The 26510-nt window shown below is 34.5% G+C and overlaps 1 protein-coding gene across 4 annotated transcripts in view; it reads right to left on the reverse strand.

Moving 5' to 3' along the window:
- The window catches only part of PCDH17 (protocadherin 17), a 92984-nt gene that overhangs the window by 42243 nt on the left and 24231 nt on the right, over nt 1-26510 (reverse strand). For 3 of the 4 annotated variants that reach the window (XM_068929691.1, XM_068929693.1, XM_068929690.1), the window contains 2 exons: nt 20833-20891; nt 20513-20685 (listed from right to left, as the gene is read on the reverse strand). In XM_068929691.1, the coding sequence (XP_068785792.1) occupies nt 20513-20685; nt 20833-20891 (232 nt within the window). The remainder of the gene's footprint in view (nt 1-20512; nt 20686-20832; nt 20892-26510) is intronic. The other variant, XM_068929692.1, reaches the window with a different exon arrangement.

Below are 26510 nucleotides of genomic sequence, written 5' to 3' on the forward strand. Positions count from 1 at the left end.
CTTCGCTGACTCAAGTTAGCATCTTCCCAAAAATTCTTTGTGAACCAGCACCTCAGTACCTGCAAAAGCACATGACCTTTCTGTGCTGCAGGCTGCAAGAGACATGTATGTGACCAGAATGTGGCACTTGGTTTCAGGATCAGACAACTTTTGCAGTTATAGATGCTATGGCCTATTTGCACAAAGTAAGGCTTTGATGGGGTTGCCTGATAGTATCTGAGCAACTATGAATACTGACATATTTCCAATATGCTGCTTTCATATTTTCTGACTCTCCCGTTAACAGATCCTGCCACAAAGATGCAGTAAACTCCATGGACCCACACCAGCTAAGTTAAGAGCCACAGCAACTGGAATGGATCCCACTGCAGTCCATAAAGCAGCAGTGGACTAAGGTGGACTAGCAGCTCTTAAGCTGCTAGGAGTAGTAGTAGTAAGCTCTTAAGCTGCTAGTAGCTGCTAGTAGCGCTTTGATAAAATCCACAGTGCACCAGTGAAAGCCAGAGTATGTAACTTTAAGATTGAATGTACTTTATTCCAAAGGAAAGTAAGCGTGTATGAGGCAGGGAGCGATGCGAGGGGGAGGAACAAGCTGGAAAATTAATCCTTATCAATTAAATGGGCAGAGATTTGTTTAATCACATTAAACTACTATATGGATATTCCTATTCAGAATTAAAATGCTCTTGATTCCATTTACTCTCACTCACTTTGGAAGTTATTTAGGCTCAACCAACTTAACTGTATTTTAACCCTGAATAAGTATATCTATACAGAGATTCAAAGAGATTTAACTAATCTACCTGTAACATCAACTTGGACACATTTTCATGACAGCTCCTGTGCAGACAATGCCAAAGGCATTAAAAGGTGCACTAGAATGAGAAAAAAAAAAAGTAATAATAACCTATACTTATATCCTTGAGTGGAGTTTTGCAGTGATAAACTGTGAGAGAGCTTTAAAAATATTTTTCCAAGGGTAAGAAAAGTCAAAATGATAATAGTACAACAAGGAGGCCTAAGATACATATTTGGCAAATTGTGTAACAAAGAACAATAATAATCTCATTAAAATATCGTCTTTGATACGTATCACTACTAATATACCAAGCAAAAATTGACGTTACCACGACATGTCCTTATGAACGTTCTTCTCGATTCCCCAAAAATCTAGTAAATATAAGAATAAAAAACAGAAGGAGCTGCATATAGGAAATTGGTGTTTGTCACTGCAGATTAATAATATAATGTTTTTTCCAGAGAAAAATATAACAAATATTACATTTTTACTTGAACTTTCAGTAACTGGTATAACTCCTGAATCTCACTTTTATAAAGATTCATTATAAAGAGGCAGACTTGAGTCAATGGACTCACAAGTGAAAGGTAAAATTCAAAATGAAAATGAAACAGCTATGGATTTCTCTAGAATTGCTTTGGAATAAATACTTATTTTTACAGTCTTTCTGTTGTGGCCTAAGAAAAAATTAAAGCTGATATCACATTTCTCCTATATCACATTTCTGCAGAGATTCAGTTTCCAGTCTCTGATTTTAGACACTCAGGCTTACTCGGGCTTCTTTAGCTTGAAAATTGACTTAAATAAGAGGAAGGTATATATTAATTAGTAACTAAAGGAATTTTTCCAATGGATGGAATCTCTCTAAAAAGGGTAGGCATCACATAAGCCAGCAAAGAAAAAAGGCTGGTGATATTTGAAATTGTTAAAAGAGATATTTTTAAATTAAAGACAGGGCAAATGACAGGTATAGAAAAGCACATAGTCTGAGATAATGTGTCATCTAGAGTAAAGTCACAAAACTGTACTCTCTAAAAGGAAAAAAAAAAGGGGTGGGGGGAGGACTTAGAGCTCGAGTTTGCCATATTTGGAAAGGGAAAGCAAAGAAAACCTTAACAAACAAAATCCCAATTAGTAAGGCACATGAAAATTGGTAACCAAACTAAGACCAAATGCTTATTTGATTCTGTATAATTTTTAAGTTAAAAAAATAAGTGCATTGCAGCAGCCGGTTTTAAGTGAGGTAACTGACGTAACAGACATCTTACAGAGGCAGTGCAAAGAAAATACCCGGTGGAATGCTGTAATTATAATGGCAAGATACAAATTATATAGCAATGATGAAGTACGTTGCACTTAAAGCAACTAGTCGAAGAGTTCACGAGAGGATAAATATCACTTACTTGATTTAGTTCTTAGCATTCAACAGACCAGGTTCAAAATATAATTATCTACATGCTACATTGTAATGCTGGCCAGAAAGCATTCAATTTCAATGTCTTTGTACAAAAGAAAAAGCCAAAAAAATTTGACTACAGTAACATTTAACTTCAAAAATGGGAACTACATGAACATGACAAGGCTTTTTAAAAGGAAATTGAAAAGGACAGCTAAAAGATTAAATGCTTGCAGATAGCATGACAAACTGCTTAAAGTTTCTATATTAGGAGTTCAGAGTAACAGTATACCACTTATCAAAAACACTTTAAAAGGACAGAAAAATAGCCAGCATGGTGAAATAGCAAAGTAAAGGAAGCTATTAGAAGTAAAAAGATACTCTTAAAAGAGTGGGAGTCATGTACAAATTAGGAAGAGAAAAGCACATGAAATCTAACAAATACAATCTTAAAACATAGTAGGGCAGGTTGGAAAAGGTTTTGAAGATAATTTACTCATGACATAATAAGAAATAAGGAGAACTTCTACAAGAAAATCAGAAAAAAGAAAAGCCTGTCAGAGAATCCACGAGCTAACAGAAAATCCGCATATGAAGCAATGTTGAAAGAAGATAAGGTCGCAAGCAGCCCCTTCCCCCCTGCCCCAAATGCACTAGCATTTACAAAGAAGGAGACTAGGGGGATTCCCACGCTGGAGCTATTTTGAGGGTGGAAATGAGACAGAAAGGCTGTCTGTAACTGAAAGATTAATAGACTCGGCTTTAGAGAAAAAGGCTAAAATAACTAGTAACAAATCAGCAGACCAGATGGAACCCAGATATGAAATTGGAGTGTAACACTATCACTTAAATTAGCTTTCGTACCAAATAAATGTAACATGGTAAATGTAAGTAGCAAAAACTGAGAGTGATTGCGAAGAGACGCAGATGGATGTCATGCCATTGACAATACAACAATAAAATGGCACATTAGATTCAGCGTCAATAAATGAAGGTAAAATACATGGTGAAAAGCAATCTCAACTCTATATACACAAGCTATTGACTCTAAAAGAGTTATAACAACAAACAGGACTTAGCATGCTTCTGGATAGTTAAATGAAAGTGTCAGCTCATTGCTTATCAAGTGCTAGAGGACCAGTTAAAATAAGAAGAAATCTTAGGGAAGGAATTAGAGATTAAAGCACAAAATATTAGTCTATTTGAAGTTGCCAGAGTCTACAATTCTGCATGCAGTTCTGCTCATGCCATGTTTTAAAGAGTATAATAGAACTAGAAAGATAAAGAAAAGGGCAGGACGATGGTCAAAGGTTTCTGTAAAAGAAGAGATTAACTAGACTAAGATTTTTTAACTTGGAGAAAATAGAACAAAGAGGAAATAACAGCAGGTATATGAATCATGAATGTCACTAAGAAGACTAATAGAAAAAATTATTTGCTATTTCTCCTAAAGCAGGAACTAATGGCTGACAATAAAATTATCAGGTAGCAGGTTTCAATCAATGGAAATATTTTGTTACATGCGTCAAAATTGTGGAGCTCATTGCACAGGACATTATAGATGCCAACGGTCCAAAAAGTAACTAAATTCATGGAGTAAATGCCCATCCAGGTTTGAAGCAAATCTACCTTTTTTTCGTATTTTTGCATTCTCTTCTTTAGACCCCTCATTGTCTCACCTAGAAGCGTAATCGTCCTAAAGTCTTTATTTCATTGCCGGATAGTGATAGGAAATTCCAGAAGGTGAGTTAGATGTTACATTAAAGTCTGTCTGCGCGATGAGACAAATCAGTCTAAGGGATTTCACTTGAATTACTTTCAGCTAGTATAAGTGAAATGTATATATATGTACAGTTCCCTTAGACTAGAGGGTCAGTGTTCCTTTTGTTACCTCACAATAACTTCCACATCTCAGCTCTTACTCTTCCTAGACAGGGAGGTTTTTATGCTTTTAAATTCTCACAGATGTGTATCTTACATGCTAAACAAAATGTTTAAATCAGTGTGGTATTCGCTGAATCAGTGCTTACACTGCACCTTCCCGACAATTTTTATTACTCTTACTTTCATATCCATTATTCTGAATGTCAGGGAGCTATTTTAAGTACTAGCTTAGTTCAGCTTAAAAAAAAGGCATTAAAATATGTACACCAGAAAGTTTTTTAAAAATCATATTAAGAGTTTACTTTCATGAAATCAAATGCTTATGAACCTAACTGCACAGCGTTTCCTGACAAAATGCACTTTACAGGAGTAGCATTTTACTGTCTGCCCTAGCACAGTGATATAGAAAAAGAGGGGAGACCAGGGTCAGGAGAAGACCCAGAAAGCATACAGGTAAAAATTTCAGATGTCCAGAGAAAACCTGGATGCCCTTTCAGTAGTTATTTTATATGATCACTATTATCGCAAAATTATTTTTCAAAGCTGAACACGCTGAACTTCTTTTTTCCTTTTCAGAATCTAATCAATTATATTGCTCTGAGCCATAGTAATAACAGCCAATACACTTAATTCTTAAATTTATTATCATGCAGTTTTCTAATGATGTGCTATTACAATAAATAAATAAATACTTAGTTAACTTTCAAACGAATGAAGAGTCTAAAGCCGAAGTCATAAAGGTGTAAATTTGCCCCTGTAACCACTACTTCATTCATGCATAAAAATGGTATAGAAGATAACATAAAGATAGGAGAAACTGTAAAGCTATAAATCAAATAAAGTTAGATACTACTTCATGTTATACTCATTTCTGCCTTCTCATTCTGTAAGCTAGAAACACTTGAAATATCTCGTGAAGAGTGAATCTATCTGTAAATAACAAAGCTCAGATTAGTATAATAAGATTTAAATTTGAATCACTTTTCTCATGATTTCTGGAATAGAACTTTGTGGTCACTAAAAAAAAAAATGCCTATTTAGCAGTAGGAGGACTTTCACGAAGATCTTGGGTTTTTGAATTATATACCTCGTTTTTTCATTATAAACTCATTCTCCATCTTCTCTTCTGCTATAACAGTAATTAAATAAATAACGATTAAAAAGTCAAGTAAAATAGAAAGCTGTATTGTGGGCTAAAGAAATACTATCGAAAGATAATGATCAAGTTTCCCAAAGTAAACTGACTACCCTGAAGAAAAAAAAAATCCAGATGAGATGTTTACTCTACTACCTATTTATCAGTTGAGAAAGCTGAAAAAGCAAACACAAAAGCAAAAGACAGTCAAAAGTACTTGACTGATGTACAACACATCAAATTTACTCTCTGAGACAGTTTTGAGGGGCTCTTACAGAGCTAACTATTTGTTAATAGGGTTACTTCAAAGATGAGAAGGTAAGTGACATATTCTTGACATTTTTGTTCAATTTGCAAAATATGCAGTTCACTCTTTACCTATGTGAGCCTTGTAAGTAAGCAGAATATGCTCACTATTAATAACACCGATGCTGAATAGCATCTTGTGAGACCAGATCTATATTGTAAAGTATTACTGGCAAAGATATGTCATCTAGAAGCGTGAAAAAAATGACAACCTCAGTTCACACAGCTATTTTGGCAGAAAGCCCTGACATGCACGTAGCTGTATCAATATATATTTAGCTTAGTTTATCTCTTTCAGGGACAGAGCGTAGAAAGGTTTGAAGGAGACCTGTTTATGCCAGCATGTACTGCATCTCCAGCAGCCGGCTCTGGCAACATAGTCAAAATGAGAGTGGTAAGCGTCGTCCTGTAGATAAACCTGACCTTACCACCAATAATAACACAGTGATTGTAATACAACAGGATAGAACCCCAACTATCTGAAATAAATATTTACTTAGATCTAATAAGATTGTTACTATATGTTTATGAAATGCTGGTTGACTCTTAGATGTATTTGCCGAGGATTAACAGCTTTTAAGAACCCACTGCTATTTAACGAACATACAAGAACTGTCTTAGATTTAATAAGTTAGGTTTAATAAGATCATGAATTACTTCAACTCACCAAATGATAAAAATTTACTGAAGATTAGCACTGTATAAGATACAGCTATCTTATATAAAGGTTAATCCTTAAATTAATGTTTTTATTCGTCCCTTGGTATTTAATTAACACAAAATTATAATAGCTTAAATAGTCAGACAAATATATTAATTTATTTTGACTTTTAGTGGAATTCTACTAAGATCACCCTTTTCTTTTTCCCTTTTTCTTTCCTTTTTTTTTTTTTTTTGAGAGAGTCTTTTCAGTAAAGTATTTCAGCACATAGGACTTTTTAGAGCCAAAGTACAGACTGATCATTGATCGTTGATCTCAGATCTTGGACTTGGCCATAAGAATTCAAGAGGAAAACCAAATAAATGAATATTTAACCAAAGCATCAAGAGCGCTGAACTTTACACAGTCATCCAATTTTGTTAGTGAAGAAACAGATCCCAGCTTTGAATATATAGAAAAAGGAACAATGGCTGTGCAGACATCATATTTCTCAGATGGAGGAGAGATTTACCATCTCTGTATGATGCGTCTAACGACACATGGAAAAAGTGGAAAAGATATGATGAATAAGTTAATGATGCTGATACCAGAATAAACTTGGGCCAGAACCATTAACATTATAGTGCGAGAAAGAGATACATAAGGCAAAACGTTGGGATAAGCAATGGCCGTTGTGCAAAAAGCCGATTCCGGCAAAAACACTAAACTGCAATTCATCTTTCGTAACTTTAGACATCTATTGAACTACATCTGAGTTAGTCACCTTTTACAGAAAATGGAGAGAAATAAGCACTTTGAGGGCATGATTCATCTAAAATAGGTCAAACGAATCATGCTCCAGAAGTGCCTATTTCTCTCCCCGTGAATTCTAAAGCATTCATCAACCAATTAACTATAAGGAATTAGGGTGAGTAGCTCAGAGGTAGGTAAGATGGTAGGTGAAATGGTAAGGACAAGGTTTCTGATGACCTGAGGACTATTCTCTCTTTCAACTGGCATTGAGAATGTAGAGGTTTAGGGTATCAAACTTTTTCATTTCCTAAGAAATAAAACCTGTGAACCAAGTTTTCCAGTTTCTTTGTAATTACAGAGGATAAATAACCTAGGAGAAAATCTGAGCCTTGCTTTTTAATAAGTTATTGAAAAGTAAAATTCTCTCTAATAAGCATATAAATTTATGTTTTCTGGATTTCATTAAGATTGGAAGGAGTATTTTTTACTTGCTTGACGTAAGAATGTTTTTTACTCTTGTTATGTTTTCTAGAGAAGATTTAGAGAAGATTCTAGAGGTTTCTAGAGAAGATCTGGATCTTGCCAATAAACTAACAAAGGCATAAAAGCTCTAAATAAAAATATTGTTATCCTATATATTTCAATATTTTTTTTTAGGTACAAAAGCTCATACAAAAGAATGGAGATACCTGACACTGGATAAAAAATAAATTAAATGTTTTTCTCAGTTGATTTATAACAGTAAGTAAAGATTACAGCATACCGATATAAAATGAGCAAAGTAGTGCAACTCTGCCTACTCTGATAAGCCTTCACTACACTCTGGTAAACACATGGATAACAAACATGGGAAGTACGGTTACAGTTTAGTGTTACTTAATTGCACCTATTCTTTAAGATAAAATAAAAACAAATTCTCTCATGTGACAGAGGCTTAATAAATACAGCATTTACCAAAAGAGAATCAAATTTCCAGTGTGAGGAAAGCATCTATCTGGTAGTTAACTTTCAACTGTGTTAGCAGAAAGCTTATTGACAAGAGTCTTCTTTTTAATAAACTATGAACCAAATTCTGTCATCACGTACAATTGTGGAAATCAACAGAAATTCAATAAATTTACAAAGGTCTGAAACTAACCTCTGACACCATGTCTTTAACATGATTTTGAAGAAATTTTTAGGCTTTAAATAGTACCTTACTTTGTCTTTCTTAACAAAGTTAAACAACTCCTCAAATCATTTTAGAATAATCAATTAGTGGAGGATGTTGTGGCAGGTTTTCTAAAGCCCAAAGGGAAGCTGAGTTCCTAGTTTTCATTGATGGCCTAACCTGCCTTGTGAACCTCTTTTCTTGTGTCAAAATAATAGCAGTTTTGACATCTCTTTTATTCTCTACAGAGAGAAAAAATGTGAATGCACAAAAAATGCATAAGATTAAAATAAAGGCATATAAATGAAACATTAAAAATAAAGAATGAATAAAAAGTATTCAATGTAAAATATAGATATTATCAATCATTCAATATAAAATACCTATAAATGGAATCCATGACTTTTATAACTATGTGGTCATATTTAGGCTTAAATATCTCGCAGGCTGTTATCTCCACAATAAATATCATGAAGCCAGAAAATTTGAGATATATTTCAGAAGAAATCCAAACTATATGAATTCTGTTCTTATCTTTAATCTGAGGCCGTTTTTACTACATGCTTCAAGGTTTTTTAAACTTTATTCAAAATTTACCCTTTTTTTTTATTGTGTGGAAGGTTTAATAAATGTTAAGTGTAAGTGTCCTGAGATAATATAATAATGCTTGCTTTGGGGACAGTTGCAAACTGCAATATATTTTACCATATATTATTATGTGTATTTTCCAGTATAATTTCATCTGAACATAAATTTTGAGAATGTCTTTATTCGTTTATTAAAAGTCTGAATGCCAAAGAAAAACTATTTAATGCAATTTCTGATGATTATTATATAAATAGTATCAACTTTATGCTGCATTTTTATTTTTTTATTTTTTTTTAACTTTTATGATTAGGGTCATTAGTGTGCTCTGGGTACTTTATGGTACTCTGGAGAAGTAAAAAGCAACCACAGAATACTGACTAATCAAGCTGAGTTTACAGCTTTTCTCAAACCAGTGTGCTCTGGAGACGCTATAGCGCTCACTGTATTTCTCTTCCTCCACCCTCTCCACTCCACGGATTTCCCCCTCAAAAACACCTACTTTTCCTATGAATCCTGGTATTTTACCTGAGTACTATCCAGGAATTACTACATGCATTGCTTATAACAATTTGAATTAAAAAGACAGAAAAACAAATGCTAAATGGTCTAACTGAGGGTGACAATCAACTTTTTTGTTTTATGACTACTACCTAAAAGACCTAATTGCTTGACACAAATCCTACAAATATTTTAATGCAACCATTTTAATTTGACTTTTTGGAAAATATTTGCCTTTGGAAATGTTTGGATATTTGGAAAAATTATTTTTTATAAAAAGAAATCAGGTTAAGAATTTAACATAAATTATTTTCATAAAATATTTTGCCATTTTTATTGTAGAGAAAATACCAGTCCTTTTTAGGACTACCTGGTCAAAAAGGGTACATTGTTAGGATCATATATGATTTGCCATTTTATATGTGCAAAATTTCTACTGTAGGTAGAATATTCCTATAAAAGATATATGAAGCTGGTACTTTCTGAAATGATTATAAAGGTGCAGTATAAATTTCATATAACTCAGCAAAAAAGAAAAAAAAAAGAACCTTTAAATTAGAGAAAGCTAGAAAAAGCAATTTTGCATAAATGTGTAGACCAAAGTAGCTTCCTTTTATGTGAACTTTGTTTAGCACAACAAAATATCATAGGGATAAGGGGCAGAACCCTGAGTTCAAATCAAACTACCTAAGCACTTCAGGCGCATCTAGCAGAAAAGAAATACCACATACTAAAACTAATAGAGATACATAAAGTGTAGGATTGCTAGTATTCAGCAGTGCGCCTGTATTCAATAGGCACTGTCGTTGGCCACACAGACCATAGATGCGCTAGAGAAAGCTTATCACAGCATCAAATAGACTTAATTCCATTTGCCTTTCTGTTTCTCTTGATCTGTACATTTGACTCAGAGCTTTTAAGCTTATTTGGACTGTGTAACTACCCAGTGATCATGTCCAACATGCAGCCTAAATGGCAGTTTTCATAGAAAAACTGCATTCGTTTGTCCATTTGTCTTATAAGAACGACATTCATTTATTCAAGCTAAAATGGGGTCAGATGGTAAAATTCTGTATGAAGAATGTAATTCAAAACTCTGAGAAATAATTAAGTTGAAAAATACTTAGAAAAATCCATGTTGGACATCCCTGTTGTGTTTACACAGCTACTGCAACTACACATTAACGTGTATTATATATACATGTACGCACATATATATGTACATTATGTATTCAGTACTATACATTATTAACTACACATTAAAAAAACCTTTCATCTTTGAAATACTGTCTTTAAGCAGAATACTATTTTATATAATCTATATCTAATAGACTGCAAAAAGTTTACCTCAGAATTACTATATTTTCCCAAAACAGGCTTTATGATGGAAATAATAAACAGATTTCTATATTAAAAAACCCTGCAAATTGTTCTCAGAGTTGTAGTTTGAAAATAGATGTATAAGTTTTAATGCTTTCAATTTTCCATAGTCATAAGATAGAGATTTACATAGATTTAAAACAAACAAACAAACAAACAAACTTCAGGTTCATCAGTTATTAATGTTTTATATGTGCTTGTGCACACGTATAAGCCCACATGTACTACATACACATATACACCACAGAAAATATTAAACGATGAAGGATTATGGAAACTTTACTCACATCAACAGCCTCACTGATCTATAGATATGTTCATGTACATAAAGCTAGCAAAATTTGGTCCTAAATTTTACAAAATACATTAACGTATCTTAAATGAAGTGTTTTTCCATGCTACAATATGACTTGGTTATACTGGGCATAGGCTTCTCTCCGTTCTACGTTGCAGAGGGCAGCAGATGGAACTAAATGTGTCTTGGCATGCTGTACAGGGGCAGTCGTGAAGTAGTATTTTTTAGTACCACACAGGCACTACCAGTTCCATATATATTAGAGCCGAAACGCAGAAAAGGGCATGTCACCTTCAGGAAAGGGTTATAGTCAGGGAACATCTGTTATACATGCAGTGTTCCCTGTAGATAGAACAGAAACATGATGAAATATGAATCAAAAGTTCCCTATGCACCGAGGTACATTAAGTCCTGTTCATACCATATGAAGCCCACTGGGACGAGGGAGTTTATTTAAGTGCAGCAGCTGGAATAGGAGAAAGCAGCAGCAGGAACTGGAAACTAGCTGTTCTCCATTCTGGAAACAAGGATGGGCAGTAGGCGCACAGAGACTGGTACACAGAGTGTATATATCACTGATTTACAGGGATGAGATGAAGTTGCACTGAGCATGTTAACTAATAACATGATTAGTTAATAATGTTGCAGCTGTGTATCTAAGCAAAATTCTCTTTAGATGTTAAGTACTGGTATGATATACAATGGATTCTTGTTGTGAAGCGCTACACAATCCACATTTCCTGCAATTGTCTAACTTGGTTAACTCTTCCTATAGAAGATGTTCACAGACCAAAGGCTGCAGAAGAGGTCAGTATAAATATTCCCTTTCAGTATATTTTTACTCAGGACTGGACAATACAGCTCATCATCACTTTTAATTATAGCATCATAAAAAGCAGAGCTAGAGTAGCTCCTCTGTGCTCTGGTAGGTTAGAATAAAACTAGATTATCACTAACAGACATGCATTTAACCTGTTTTTAAAAACCTATGTGGAAGGGGTTTCTATAACTTGCATAGGTACCTTGTTCCAGTGCTTAACTATCTTTATAGTTATATATCTTTATAAGTTCTTCCTCATATTTAACCTAAATAATTCTCCCTGCAAATTAAACAAGTACTTCATGCTCTGCTGACCACACATACGGAAAGAAAAAAGCAATCGTTACCTCATTTATAATGAGAGTTTTTTATATATTCAAAGACTTTTATTATATGTCGCCTCAGTCTTTGTGCTTTTAAACAAATATAAATTCTAAGCAAACACGATTCTTTCAGGCTTCACTCACAGACCACGTGTCATAAACCTCTTATCTATTTTTTGATGTTATTCTGCTTCCCTGATTATTCTGAATTTATCTAGGTCTTCCTTAAAAATATCCCCACAAATAGAGTACAGGGGCTGTGTAACTAATTAGTGTGTGCTGTATCTCTGGGCCCATTTAAGTTATCCCACCTTTCTGTGAAAATAAAGACATACAAAGAAAGTGATATGACCACAAGACTCTGACAAAGGGTCAGGAAAAGGACAGATGGCCGTTTTGTGCGCAGAAATTAGAAGATGCTCCTTGTTCCAGAAGGACAAAATACAGTTAGTACTACTCTAGCTGAAATGTTACTAGATGGAATAACTAACTCCCAGCTCTCATTTAAGACACTTCTAACTACACATTTTTCCCAGTTGGACTAGGAAACTAAAATCCAAGTTCAGATTTTCAACTAACATGCATTAGCTTCAAGTAACTTCAAGTGGAGAACATTCCTTCAGTTTAGTTACAAGAATGTGGCTGGAAGAGTGGGATTCTGTCAAAGCTTGACTAATATTTCTATTTAACATATCCTTTTATATTGTTGGCTCAGTATCTAGTCCTGTTAGAATATTTTGGTGCTACCAAATATCCATCTAGTGTATGAATATATGCCATAAAATTTTCATTAACAAAAGTAAGCACAGTCAGAGAATATCCATTTACCACCCAGAGAAAAGCATAAACCTGAAACAATGAAAACTATCTATTTTCTGGTTTCGTTTCAGAAGTTGTTGATCTTTCTATGCCCCCACTTTTCTTTCAATTTATAAAAAGAGCCTGAAAAGAACAATTGTTAGCTGAAGATAATGATTTTGACACAGAAGCACCTCATCTTACTGAGAACTGTAAGTTCTTCTCCTGCTCTTCCTGTGGGAATAAAGCAAAAAGATAACTTATGGATTCTAAGACTTCCAAGAACAAACTGCAGTACAAAGACTGAGCTCAGCCCCAGGAAAGGCAGTTTCAAAACAGAGAGTACAGAAAGCAAGTACTGAAGCTGAGGCTGGTGAAAAGGGAGGGATATTCTGCTTTGTTGCCTCTAAAGCAAAGACTGAAGAAATGAGCACCAACAGCTACAGCACCCAAATGTTACAATTTACACCTGCATCTCAGACACAAAGCCTACGGTAACATGCTAGTGATCTTGAAATACATGTTACGCATTAATTTGCAAATGAGCATGTCAAAGAAATCACTTCTAAAATTTATTAATACTTATATTGACCAACTTTAAACCTTTTCAGGAATTAATAATAAGATATTAAAAAAACCAGATGTGGTGGGGATGCTTTGTATAGCCTATGAAAATACAATATACAGGGCAAAAATATAGATAATTTTCAACAACTAATTTAAATTGTAATTTTAAAATAAGAAGAAATGATGGGAGAAAACAATGTAGTTACCTGAAAAATGTGGCATACATGCCAAACAGAGCACAGATAAATCTGAGCTGAATGGATAGAAATCAATTCTTTGTGTCTCACTGACATTTTTGTATGTCCATAGATACAGAAAGCTCTTTCTGCATGTTTTGAAAATCAGTTATTGTTTCCCCCTAATTTGTGGCTAAATGCATTAATTAAATGTGGGATATGCTATTCACCAAACTTCACTGCTACTAGACACATGATGATAATAATCTGCAAAATGATGAAATATGCACCTGATCAAAAACATGGTTTGGCAGAACTCAACTCCAATTGAAAAGTAGGATAATCAGCAATAACAGGTGGCAGTAATAAGCTAAGATACTCCGATGCAAAGTGCATTCACTGGCACTTCAGCTGCTAGAATGTTTGCACTCGTTTTCTATTTTGTGTCAATGAAGACAGATAAGTAAGTAGTAGAGGTAAATCCATCCCTTCCCCATTAGGATGCCATTTTGCATCCTGTTTTGACCTCTTCTAGAGCAAGCACCTGTTTCCTCAGATGACTTCTCCCTCACCTGTTTGTATGAGAAGAGCACCCTGTGGAGGGATAGCCACGTATGGGAACTCTCTCATTTCTAAGGAAGATGCACCAAAACAAACCTGACACTGCTCCTGGGCATACCTGATTATCATCTAACCTAATATCACAGACTGTTTAGATTCAAGAATCTAAACTCAATATTGAAATAACTGAGAGGTAAAAAGTGAACCTAAATTAAATGGTAGGCTAATAGGCAGTCTAAAAATAAAATATGTAAAAAACATCGTCAACATATAGGCACTTCAGAGGAAGAAAAAAATTAATCCTCTGAGTAAGTAAAATTTGGTAGCTGGACAAGCTTAGTCTTTATTTTGTCCAAATCAATCATATAATTTGATCAATACATAGCATATAGCAACAGATGTGTCATAAATCACTGGGTATTAAGAGAGAATCACTGGTATCTCTGAGAAAGATTTTAACAGTCTTCTATATAACAGGCAACTGAATTGCATTCCTCTGTTTAGCTCATTAGCTTAGGTTCAAAGACAGAATATTATTCCGGTCTCTCGAAGAAGAAGGTTATAGAACTTTGGAAGGCAGAATATTCGTACAGCCTCGCTCAGCCTAACCAAGAAAGTATTAAGAAAATCTTCTTTTTTTTTTTCTAATCTTACTTAGATAGGCTTTAAAAGTGTGTTAATTGCTATATATATTAAGATTAAGGTGCTTACGGGAGTTGATTTTTTTCTGATTAGTCGTCTAACAAAGAGTGAAATATATTCATTTAAAAGTTAAATATCAATAGAAGTTTCAAGATTCTCGTTCACTACAGACCTCTCAAGAAGGATGAGACCAATAATAATGCTGGTAATTTTCTTAAAATCAGAATTTCTGGTTTATTGAGTAATCTACTTACAGAAGACAAGCAGGAAGGAACTGCTGATGTTAGCCTAAATGTCATAATGAACTTGTTAAAGGCCCTGAAATGGACACCAATCTAATATGAGTATGACCCTTTTCTTTATCAAAGTCTACAATTCTGCAGAAGTTTTCAGTCATAAGTTAAAATTCCCAGTATTATAATGAAAAAAAATCAAATATCTCTAGTGTTCTGTAAAAAATTTGGTCAAGTAGCATGAGGTGACTGAATAGATAAGTTAGTTTAGACTCCTGTAAGTCTTCATCAGATGTGTGATCACACATGTGCTTCCATAAAGCACAGAAGTCAAAAAAGGAGGGAGAAAATACATGGAAAAGAATGAACAGAGAGGAAAAAATCTAATTTCTTGTGGACTTTGTCTGACTACTTCCAGAATTTACAACTCTAGAAACAGACATTAAGTCAGAACAAGGCAAAGAAATACACTCTCAATATAAGTAAGTTGCTATTGTACTTGGTCCGGACAACACTGAATGAGGTAAAAGTGAAGAATGGGCATTGTGTGCAAGTGCTGACATACAACAGCAAGGTAGTGTCTTACCTGACCATGTTAGGGGCAACTGAGTTGGAATGGGTGATAGTCTTGGACATAAAGATTCCTAGGTGGCGTCAGAACAAGTCGTGCAATCTGACAGCTATTCACATTCTGGGCACAGAGAGAATGTGATGGGAGATGGTCTGTCCAGGGAGAAAGACCTACAGGAGGAAGCAACGTTGAACAAAATATTTCACAGGTTGTGTTGGCTCTGGGGTGACTCCCAGACTCAATCAGTCTCTCAGCAGAGGCCATAACCAACTCTGAGAACTTGAAAGGACATATTTCTCCACAATCTTCATGTCTCATTATCTCATTAAACCGAGGTGCTTATAGAAGAACCCATCATCCCCAACGGCATGAAAAGCATTGGTGATGATGTCAGGCACTAGAAATTTATTCGATGAGTTTTCTGTACTGATCAGTCTAGACTGATTCTCACTCCGTTAAATAGAATGGATTTTAATTATCCTAAAGACCTCAGGAATTATAGCAAGAAAATCAATGGATAGTTCAGAAAACTTCTTGGTAAAAAATTCTGATAATTTCTACTTTGCTGTTGATGGATAACACAGTATAGTTAATTTCAGGGTTCTAATATAACTTAAAATATAAGTAACTTTTACATATAAGTTACTGGAGATTCACTCTGTGAACGTGTCCTATGGAGAAACTCAAGAGTTAACAATATTCATAGAGACATCAGAACAGTGATGCAGTTCTTATTCCTAAGACTGTTGCATGCAGGACTACATCAGTTGTGATGCATATAATTCTGTCATGATGATGAAGAAAGGAGTATTGCATTTTTCAGTGGTATTTAGTAACTCTCATTTTTCCTGAAGATTCATTCCAAAGCTTTTATACTAGTTACCTATATCTTAGATTAAAATTGTACTCTTCTACAGAGAAACCTAGTGGGGAGGATCGGTGTCTTAGTGGAGTCTCTAATACCAACGCCGAAGAGTTTTCTTTTACTCTTTTCTCCAAGGAGGCACCTCCTTTTTTCCTTTATTCTCGGGATCCGTGCTACTGTTAACTACGCAACAGCAATGCAGAAATGCCCCCTCTATAGGATGCAAGTGTGAATGGCAAGTAAACCTTTTTAAAGCACGATGCAGTGCACAATGATAAAGCAAAAACTAGACAACAAAGCTACTGAATTCAGCTTAAGATATTTCTGACAATGACATGAAAATGTAACTTTTTGTTTAAAAAAAAAGAAAACGCAGAAGGCACAAAACAAAAGAAAAAAAGAAGGAAAAATCCCTGGGGAAATCTAACACAGGCAATGATTTACGAATAACTAAAAAAACTTCTACCTCTGTAAATAGCTTTAATAAGCTAAATGTATTCAGAACTCACTAAGAAAAGTATAGAATGCACATTGCACTGTTGTGCTACTAATCTGTGGATATCATTTATAGTTCATGATATCATTTTCAGCTCTGGATGTCTTTGCAAGAAATATGAATTATTGCTGTTATGCTTAAACCGTAGCAAATAAAAAGATTATTCTGTTATCTAAAATACACAGTGTGAATATTATATGCTATTTCAGTTGGAACAAATAGGAATTTTTAGGTTACCTGATAGAGGTAATCAAAACCATTAATACTTGTAAGAAGTAGGACAATCTCAAACTGTGCTAACTAGTGATACGATTAAAGTCTCAGCAACACAGTAAAAAGAAAAGAGAGGCAAACAAAACAAATTTAGCTAAAATCATTCTATTGAAAGAGTAGCAGGCATATGAAACAAGCTGCTTAGCAAGACAGCTGAATCAGATAGCATAAGTAAGCTTAAGAGACAGCAAGATATTTTTTATGCAGAAAGTGGATTGGAATTTACAGCAGATGGATATATGGTTGAGATAACTAAAAAGGGGACAGGCTTATTTTAACACAAGACTTACTGTCCCAATGACTTTTCAAGTCCCCTTCTCCTTTTCTTTTCATCAAATGCAAGTATTGAGCTTTCACAAGCATTTTATAATCGCAGCTGATTTGCAGTCTTTCCCATTTGTGGTAGTGTTAAAAACTAGCACCACAGAAAACTTGCTATCGGGAGTTTTCTTTCTTGCAGCCAAACCTTTTAATTGCAGACTTATTTTAATGGTAGATGCTTCACTCTTCATAGTTTTTACCTTTTTAATGCAAATCATAAAATGAATTTGTTTGCATCCACTCCTAGGCCAAAATCAGAAGATATCTGATCTACAAGAAATTCTTTTTTCGTAAAATTTCCTGCTTTTTCATTGCTGGTGCAACTGCTGTAATGCTACAGACACAATTTTTGACTATCGCTTAATTTTCAAGTTGTCTAGACTCAAGTTGATCAAAGCTGTAGTTACATAATGCTAGCTTTGCTATTACCGCCATGGGTAGAATTGGACTGGTGACAATAGTTTGGAATTACATACAGAAGACTTCAAATTCAGATTAAACTCATTTTTTAATTTAGAAATCTGAATTCAAGATCCTGACTCCACAGTTACATCCTATTCAGTTTTCAAAAATGTCAGAAGATCCACTGTCCTCTAACAGCTATCCTCTTTCTAACAACAAAAGTTACAGTATTTTAAATACCTTTAAACAACAAACGATCAGTCTTGAAACTTTGCTACAAAAGAATGAATTCCTGTTCTTGAGCACAGCCCAGAATGATGACAGAACCAGAACTTCTGATACTACTTCAGGCACTGTTGTAAACTATTGTTCTTGTTCCTATTTCTGGAAACTATTTTTTCTCTTAAAAAAAAATGCAATCCCTTTTCTATCCTAATCACACACCTTTTATTTCTGAACCTCCTTCAGCCTGGCTTATGATCAGAAAAAGCAATTTTGTTTATCTACTTTTAAAAGAGGAAAGTTACAAGGGGCTACAGATCCCTAATCAGACGAGCAATCACTGATTTCTTTGGGGACGTCAGATTGCACCACATTCGTTACTGCAATGATCTGTAACCCCAGAAGGTGCTCACTGCAGGTTCAGTTTTCATAATACACCAGTGGTCGTCTTACCACACACTTGAGACACAACAATTCATAAAACTAAACAAATGGGTATCATTACCATTTATAATCACATTGAGGGGGTGAAGGGAGCCGAAGGAGTTTATCTCCCTATGCTTTATTCTTGGTTTTGTTTTTACTTTTCAGTAAAAAAAAAAAAAAAAAAAAATCACATATGCACCTGCTGCTGCCAATCAGTGGCTAACAGTACCAAAAATTCACAGTTCAATATATATATAATAGGAATCTGAGGAATTAATATGCACCAATTGTATCAGTTGTTTTTTGATGAATAGGACCCCTTATCTGGCCTTGAGGACAAATGCAAACCTCCAAATAGCTCTTTGCATTATAATGAAAATAAGCAATAGGAATTGTTGGCTTGACCTGCTTACTAATGTTTTCACATTTTGTACCAGGCTTGATGCCATTGCATAAACTGCAATGCTATGAACTCTGGCTATACAGACCTTTTCTATAATAATTAAAAAAAAAAAAAATATATTCGGAGTAGCAAACAATTGGCCTAATCACACCTTTTAGAATTTTAGAATTCCTTGCTTTCAAATCTATACTTGCTATGTAGAAATTCAGATTGTCTTTCTCTTATACAAAACTGAGAAACTTAGATCTGCGAGCAGTTTCTTAAAAAAAAAAAAAAAAAAAGGTGTAGTTCTGCATCTTTATACAGATCAATGTCCAATTATAAGCAGAGAGCCGCTGAGGCAAGAGGTCAGGAAAAAATAATCTTTCTGGTATTTATTAGTTGGAAAACAAGGTCACATGTAAGGTCAACCTTCCAATATATAGTGAATAAGTTATGCTGCAGCATTCTAAATATTCTACCCAGCAAAAATTATATTTCAATCGCAATATGATTAGAAAAATGAAGTAGAGCATTTATTTCCCGATGATTGTACTACCGACCAGACGAGGCTAGAGGCAAAATCTAGTTCCAACTAATCAACAATTAATAAAAGCTTATAAAATATTTCTGCTTAATTATAAATGTAGCGTCTCATTAAGGCTGACTTACTTAATCATTTTTAACCGTCTTTACACTGAATCATCTTCCACATAGTAAATGAAAATAATAGCAAATATACAAAATAATTCAAAATAATTCAGTGGTACACTTCCTTATGGTTTGCAGTCTAGAAGCAAAACACACAAACACACAAAATGCCAAAGTGTTCAGCTTGTCTGGAGCTTTTAAGAAATGTGGTCCTTTTGAAATAACAGATCTCATAATTAACACATCTGGAAAAAAAATGAATTGGACACAGACTTTGAGGAAATAAACATGCCTATTTGGCAGAATGAACGCCTGTAGAGCATTATATCATTGTCCTGATATAAGTAATTTTAACTGTTTTACAGACACTTATTTTTGCTTCTTTTGTAGGGTGTGAATGAAATCATACTGAAAATCAAATTATGTTATTATTTGACACTTCTCATACTACTATTAGTCGTGAAATCAACATATAAATTGCCATGAAATGAAAACATCTTCTATCCATTTTTACTGTTGTCCGATATCCCATGTCTCGTCTCTTTTCGTCTTCTCCAAACTACATGAAGAATGGAAATGATTGGCATTCTTTTATCCGCTGCAGTCCTGTCTAGTTTGAATTTTCAGATCAAGCTTTGGCAGAAAGACTGTACATAACATATTACAGGCAACGCCAGCGAAAATAAAGTATATGCTAATCATTTTAGAAAAGTACTATTTTTTCCTTTTATTTTCTTTTATCTACTTTGGATAAAAAAGGGATACTTGCAGTATCATTTCACGTTCATTCTGAAAGACACCGAACATTCTTTGCTCTGGGCTAGCTGCAAGATTCACTGTTTTCTCTGATAGTATTATCAGAGGGCTATTCCACCCTGATAAACTGCCACTGTAATACTAATAGGTTTATAATGATTGCTTAAACTGTACACCTTGTAAGCATTGGAGGCTTCACTCACCTTGTTCAAGTGGCTGGCTTTTAGTTGAAGTAGTTTTCATCTTGAGTGCCTCCCTAACAGACATGTCACAGCAGGAGCCTTTGTTAGTGTCTTGGTCACTGTCAGCCTGATCACTGTCCCCATGCCCGCTGTCCCTCAAGCTGGCTCTTTCTGGATCCTTGAACGTGGAGCTACTGAAATACATATTTAAAAAAAAAAAAGAAAAAAAAAAAAAGATAGAGTTGTATTTACTTGTTCTAAGTTGAATTGTACTCTCTGGCAAAGCAATTTTGACAAGAATGCAAATGGGGAAGCCGAGAAAGTTATTTAATAGGCCTTACCTTTGAACAAACTGCTGCCTGCTGCCCATGTAATTGGGCTCTGCGGGAAAATTGTCTGTCTGTGAAAGAGAAGGAAAAAAATACGTATAGTTGTACACTGGACAAATCTCCTGCAGAGCAACAAGATTTCCTAGAGGAGAAATGATTAATAATTCAAAAATTCCCTTAATCTTCAGATTTGTACATTTTAATTAAATTGGAAAATGCTGGCATGTAATTATGTGCTCAGAACAATTAAATGATTCCGGTCCACAAATTACCTGCTAAAGTAAACAATGAGGCTCCAGTAAGTGGCATCCTCTGTTAGTAACCTGACAGATGACACTGTTTATGTTTTTTCATTAGTTAGATATTAAGACTGATGGTTATTGAAAATGAGAGAAAAAATTACTTTTGCATATTAAAAAAGTGAATTATTCAATAATAGTAATTTTTAATCATAATTACATCATCTGCTGGGGTTCTGAGGCCCTTACTGCTGTAATATAATTTCACATATTACTATACTATTTTTGAATTGCAAAAATAACAACAAGAAAATTAAGAATGTTTGTGGCTTATTAGCTCTTTTTTTAAATGCAACTGGAAAAGCGCAAGTGTTAAAATATTTGCTTTTTTCTCTCTTTAATTTTCATCAGTATTAATAGCTGTATCTATCTGAACAATGCGAACCGCATGCAAACAAGAACATTAGATGACTGTTGTAGACAAGTAGTTTTTAAAGAAGATACTTCTATTAAGTCTATCATGAGTATATTTTTAGCAGCATGAGCTAAGTAACTGCAGAAGCAGAAGTATTTACAGCACCCAGACCAACATGGAGTTCTGCCAAAGGGAACTGAATTCCCCTTGTATCATCAGCTAAAGTTCTTTGGGAGGAAGAGAGACTGAATCCTTCACAAAACTCCATATACTGTACATTCATACACGTCACTTCTTGCAGCTGACCTAGTGACAGAGCTTCTACTGTTTTCTGCATCACTTCATATCACGCCATTACGCTTCGCAGCAGCTCTGAGTTTTGCAACAGCACCTAGCATGTAAGTATCAGTAACACAGGCAGCACTCAATTAATGGAGCAGAAGGCCCAAGGTAAGGTTTAAATGTTGCACAAATGTTTACATAAATGACTGCTCTCTTAGATATTTGCTTTCCCTACCACTCCCGACTTCATTTTTTAGCTTTGATTTGTTTTTTAATAGGCAGATAGTAATTGGAAATATTTACTACCAATTGCATGGTTAGAATAGAGGAGCTTGGAAAAGATATAAGAAGCTACACCTGAAAATTAATACTCAGTACTGATGGCAATGGAAAATAGGTAGCTACCTGCCATTCTTAACATATATACAAAATAGATTTGTTTATATACCATGGATAACTTGTGTGATCTAGAGAAGGATCAGAAGATAAATAATTATCTTCTATTCGGCATTTATGAAGTGTATGCACACTGTGCTTTCCTCTTATTTCTGGTTAAATCTTGTGGTGCAAAACTAGGATTATAAAACATTTTGTGTTTACATTTTGAAGCAGTTTCTATTTTAAACTGTGGAGTTCATGTCATTGTATAGCTCATTACAAAAGAAAACAATTGATCTTTCATCTGTGAGATTTCTTCCTATGATGAAGTATATGACACAACTGGATTTTTACTCTTCCGTTTCCTACATAAAGCATAAACCACCTATGCTTAGGATTCTAAATGACATTTTATCATATTAAAATTGCACATAATTTTGAAATCTGAGTATTTATATCTAGCTAGAGACTTGGATTTGAGTAGAATTAAAAAGTGGAGACATACCAAATTCTTAAATAGTGCCTAAGAAAAGCAAACACTCTGGATTATAGAAGGAGAATTCTGGAGATAAGGGTCTTCAAACTCAATATTTTGCCACTCACTCAGTATTTTCCTAGTCGGCTTTCCAGAAGTATTTGTAATTTCAGGTATGGTATGCAAAAATAAATTTTTCAGCATTTTTAATAATATATGCAGTCACTTAAACATTCTGCATCATATCACATATTTCAGAAGCACCCTATGTCCTTTCCCTGTCTCAAATTGGAAACTAGTATCACTGCTGTACGCAGTAAATACACATCATATAAACATACAATCAGTACAACACTCACAAAACACCACACTTTCCAGCCCATATAAACCTATATGATTACAGAACTCATTTCTGTTTTCTAGGTTCTATTATCTCACTACAGCTGCCCGGGAAAGCTAACCTCATGCTTTTACTTATGTAAGTAAGAAATCTGCCTCCTCCTAAAACTAGCTACCTCTAGAATCAATATTTCCATTTTCTGTGTCATTGCGAGGTAAAATGCCTGTCATTTCATCAATTTTCTACCATCTGATTAGGAAACCTAAGTCTGACTTTTGCCCTCAAAACGGTTACAGCCCCTCCTTAAAACGTGCTTCTATTACATGGTTTGCTAATGACTTCTCTGTTAGCTGGACGGTAGTGAACACTGGCTGCACTTTTCATTTCCACTTTGCCATAGCAATAAAAACATATGGCACACCCAAGATTTACATTCTAGAATAGAAATTCTGACAGAGTCCTAGTTGCAGTCCTAACAATGGGAGCTGCTTCTGAGAAATTCTGTATTCATAGTAATTATTAATGGTCTTTAACTCAATAATAATTTGACCAATTTTCTTCATATTGTATTTTGCAGCAAAACAAACAGTTGGGTGCCATCTTACAGTGAGTTCATTGCTACAAAAGAACAAATGTAAATACTTGATAACTATGTACAGCTGCAGAGCTCAATGTTCTTTTCCTTCTGTTCTAAAAGCATTAAGCCTTCTCCTATGAGCTATGAAAATATCATGTTTTTGATCAGCAGTAACCAGGCACTCTGAGATCTAGGCAGCAGAGAGACAATTGCTTTATATATAATAATATCTATATAAAAATTGGGATAATAAACAAATATTTAATTTTAATGCTAGGCAGTTAAGAGGAGTCCTAGAAAGGCAAGCATCCAATTCTCAATGGATTACAGAGATCTATGAATATCTAAATCCCTTAAATAACTTCTTTTTTTTTTTTTTTTTTTTTTTTTTTTTAAGTCTCAGTTGAAGTGAGAGGTCATATACTTTAAATTTTTACACTTTAACATGTATGGAAGAGATATTACACATTTTGGCTCATGCATTAATCATATCTCTTTACCCTATATAATTGTAATTTTATGAAATGAGTGCTACTTTAAACACTTATCAACAACCAATAAGCTCTTTGTTCTTCTCTGAGTACCCACTCCCTTTCCAGGAAATCAGAACCATGTCTCTATGTATGTCTACAGTATGAATGTCTATACTCTATGCTAAATTAAGAAAGCTCTTACATGTGATAGATTCACCTATTCAGTTTTAAGGTGGGTTTCAGTTTGCCTACATGTAGCCATCTACGCTAGTCACCTACTCAAAGCTAAGCAGCTATGTGCCCCTGATAAGCACTGGAGACATAGCTGTCTACAGATGGTTCGTTATACTTCAGGCATCTGTCTTTAGGTGTGTGTTGCTCTCTGGTGATGGTTTTCTCTGCCCTGTAACTATGGGTGGAATCTAGATGACCAGTAAGATGTTCAATTTAGTGGCTAAAGTTAACTGAGATGTACCCTAGCATAACTGAATTACACAGAATTATCATCACTTGAGAAATAACCAGAAGTTACTCAAATTGTCAGCACTATTATCATCCTGAAGAACAAAATAAAACAACAGTCCCCCAAAGAAACCCCCCAGAAACAGTCCAGCTCTAGAAGTCATTGGGATTCATTAGTAACAGACATATTTTCTTGTCTCTGTGATTCAAGCTTGAGGGCTGGAATGGGAATTGGATCAAGCATGATTAAGACACAAGTTCTTTAGTAGTAAGAAAATATGCTGAAACAAATGGGTCTCTAAGATAAAAGTAAAAGTTGAATAAGAATTGTCCACTGCTCTGGTTAGATGCTGGAAAAGTGAAAGGTCCGTGATGTTAACCTAACAAATCACACCTCTTCTACAGATGAGATCCTGTTTTTTTGGTTCATTGTCACAGATTAGTGGAACCAATTCATTTTCAATGAGAATGTATCGTTAAATCATTAAACAAACATACTTTTTCACAGTTCCAGTGATGGCCCCCTAAAAAAAACTTTCCATACACCTTTCTTAATACGTGACTGCAGAATAAATCTGAAATGTTAAGAACACTACCATACTGCTACATTGCAGAAAAGTTAATGAGGGTTTTAGCACATATATGGAATACAGCTTACTTAGAAGGAGGGGGCTAATAAAAATGCCAATTTGAAAGAGATTAGAACTCCTATAAACAGTTCAAAAGCCACCAAAATTTAAAAAGGAAGGTTGCTGCTTTTCAGAAAATATATTACAGCTTAACAACGTTACATTTTTTGTCTAGATAGTGAGGAGCAGGAAAGGAAAAATACAGGCAAATTAAACCTGTACAAAATATGCCTTTACTCGTATGAGGTCTTCAGATGTAACAATATAATTGCTACAGGCTAACAATATGACTTGAAGAATCATGTATTGGTCAATGTTTGCATGAATGTTTGCATGAACAGGTGGAATAGATCCTTTAAGTGCTATTGTCAACTGTCTATAAAACCATTTATTCTATTACACAGGCTAGTGTCTGAACATCAAGAAGACATCATGGCCTTTGCTAAACCTCTATTTACAAAGTTATTGTTGAGTATTGTGTATATATCTGGAATCTGGAATATTGAGTTTTATAAATTCAAAATCAAAGAGCACAAAAGTTTGAAAGTCAACTGATAAGGTTCTAGCAATTAATTCTAGAATGGTTGTGATTGCCAAAAGTTTAATTTGGAGAAAGGCAAATGAAAAATTATGATGAAAACTACAGCAACAGAAACAACTCCCTGGTAATATCCACCACCCTTAAATAATCTCATAATAGAATAAACGGAAGTGGCATCACTGGAAACAGTTTGAACAAGTCTAGGCAAAGTATTACACAATGAAGTATGGGGAGTAAGTTTGTTTTGTTTTGTTTTTTAAGCAACGGTCTGCATTAATCTCTCTCCCTTCTTTTCCTTTTCTATAAATTCATGTACACAAGGCATGACTACTTTAGTTGAAAGGTTTTGATAGTTTTAGAGACAGAGATGAGTTCCACAGCAGCTCTGGAGATACCGTTTCATTTGTTTGTTTGTATGTTTCAAAGGGAACATCAGGATTAAAAGCGCAACCCTGTATTAGACCGTCTGATTCCAGGGAATCCACTATTCCTTAGTGAGACAAAGGTGGAGAACTTCACAAGGCTTCTCCTTTCAAGATTTCCTATATCAGGAAAGCTATCTGTTAAAATTTACAGGTTCCTAGCTCCTTTTCTTTTTTTAATTGAAGTCCTAGTTACACTGCAATTCTGAAGACTGATAGCCATCTTTTGTTCACTTCACACAGTTTGAATCAAGTTACAGAAAAATAATAATAAAAATGTTTCAATTCAACAACTCTTGCTTCTGCAGAAAGTAATTCTGAAAATCAACATGACTACAAAAAGAGAGAGAGAGGGAGAGGGGGAAATGAAGTATTTAAGAATTCTTGACAAATTATGCCCAGAAATAATCATCATATTAGGAAAAGATGTATTCTAAAATGTAGAAAAAAAGAACTT

This window comes from Struthio camelus, chromosome 1 (assembly GCF_040807025.1).
Source record: "Struthio camelus isolate bStrCam1 chromosome 1, bStrCam1.hap1, whole genome shotgun sequence".
NCBI lineage: Eukaryota > Metazoa > Chordata > Aves > Struthioniformes > Struthionidae > Struthio > Struthio camelus.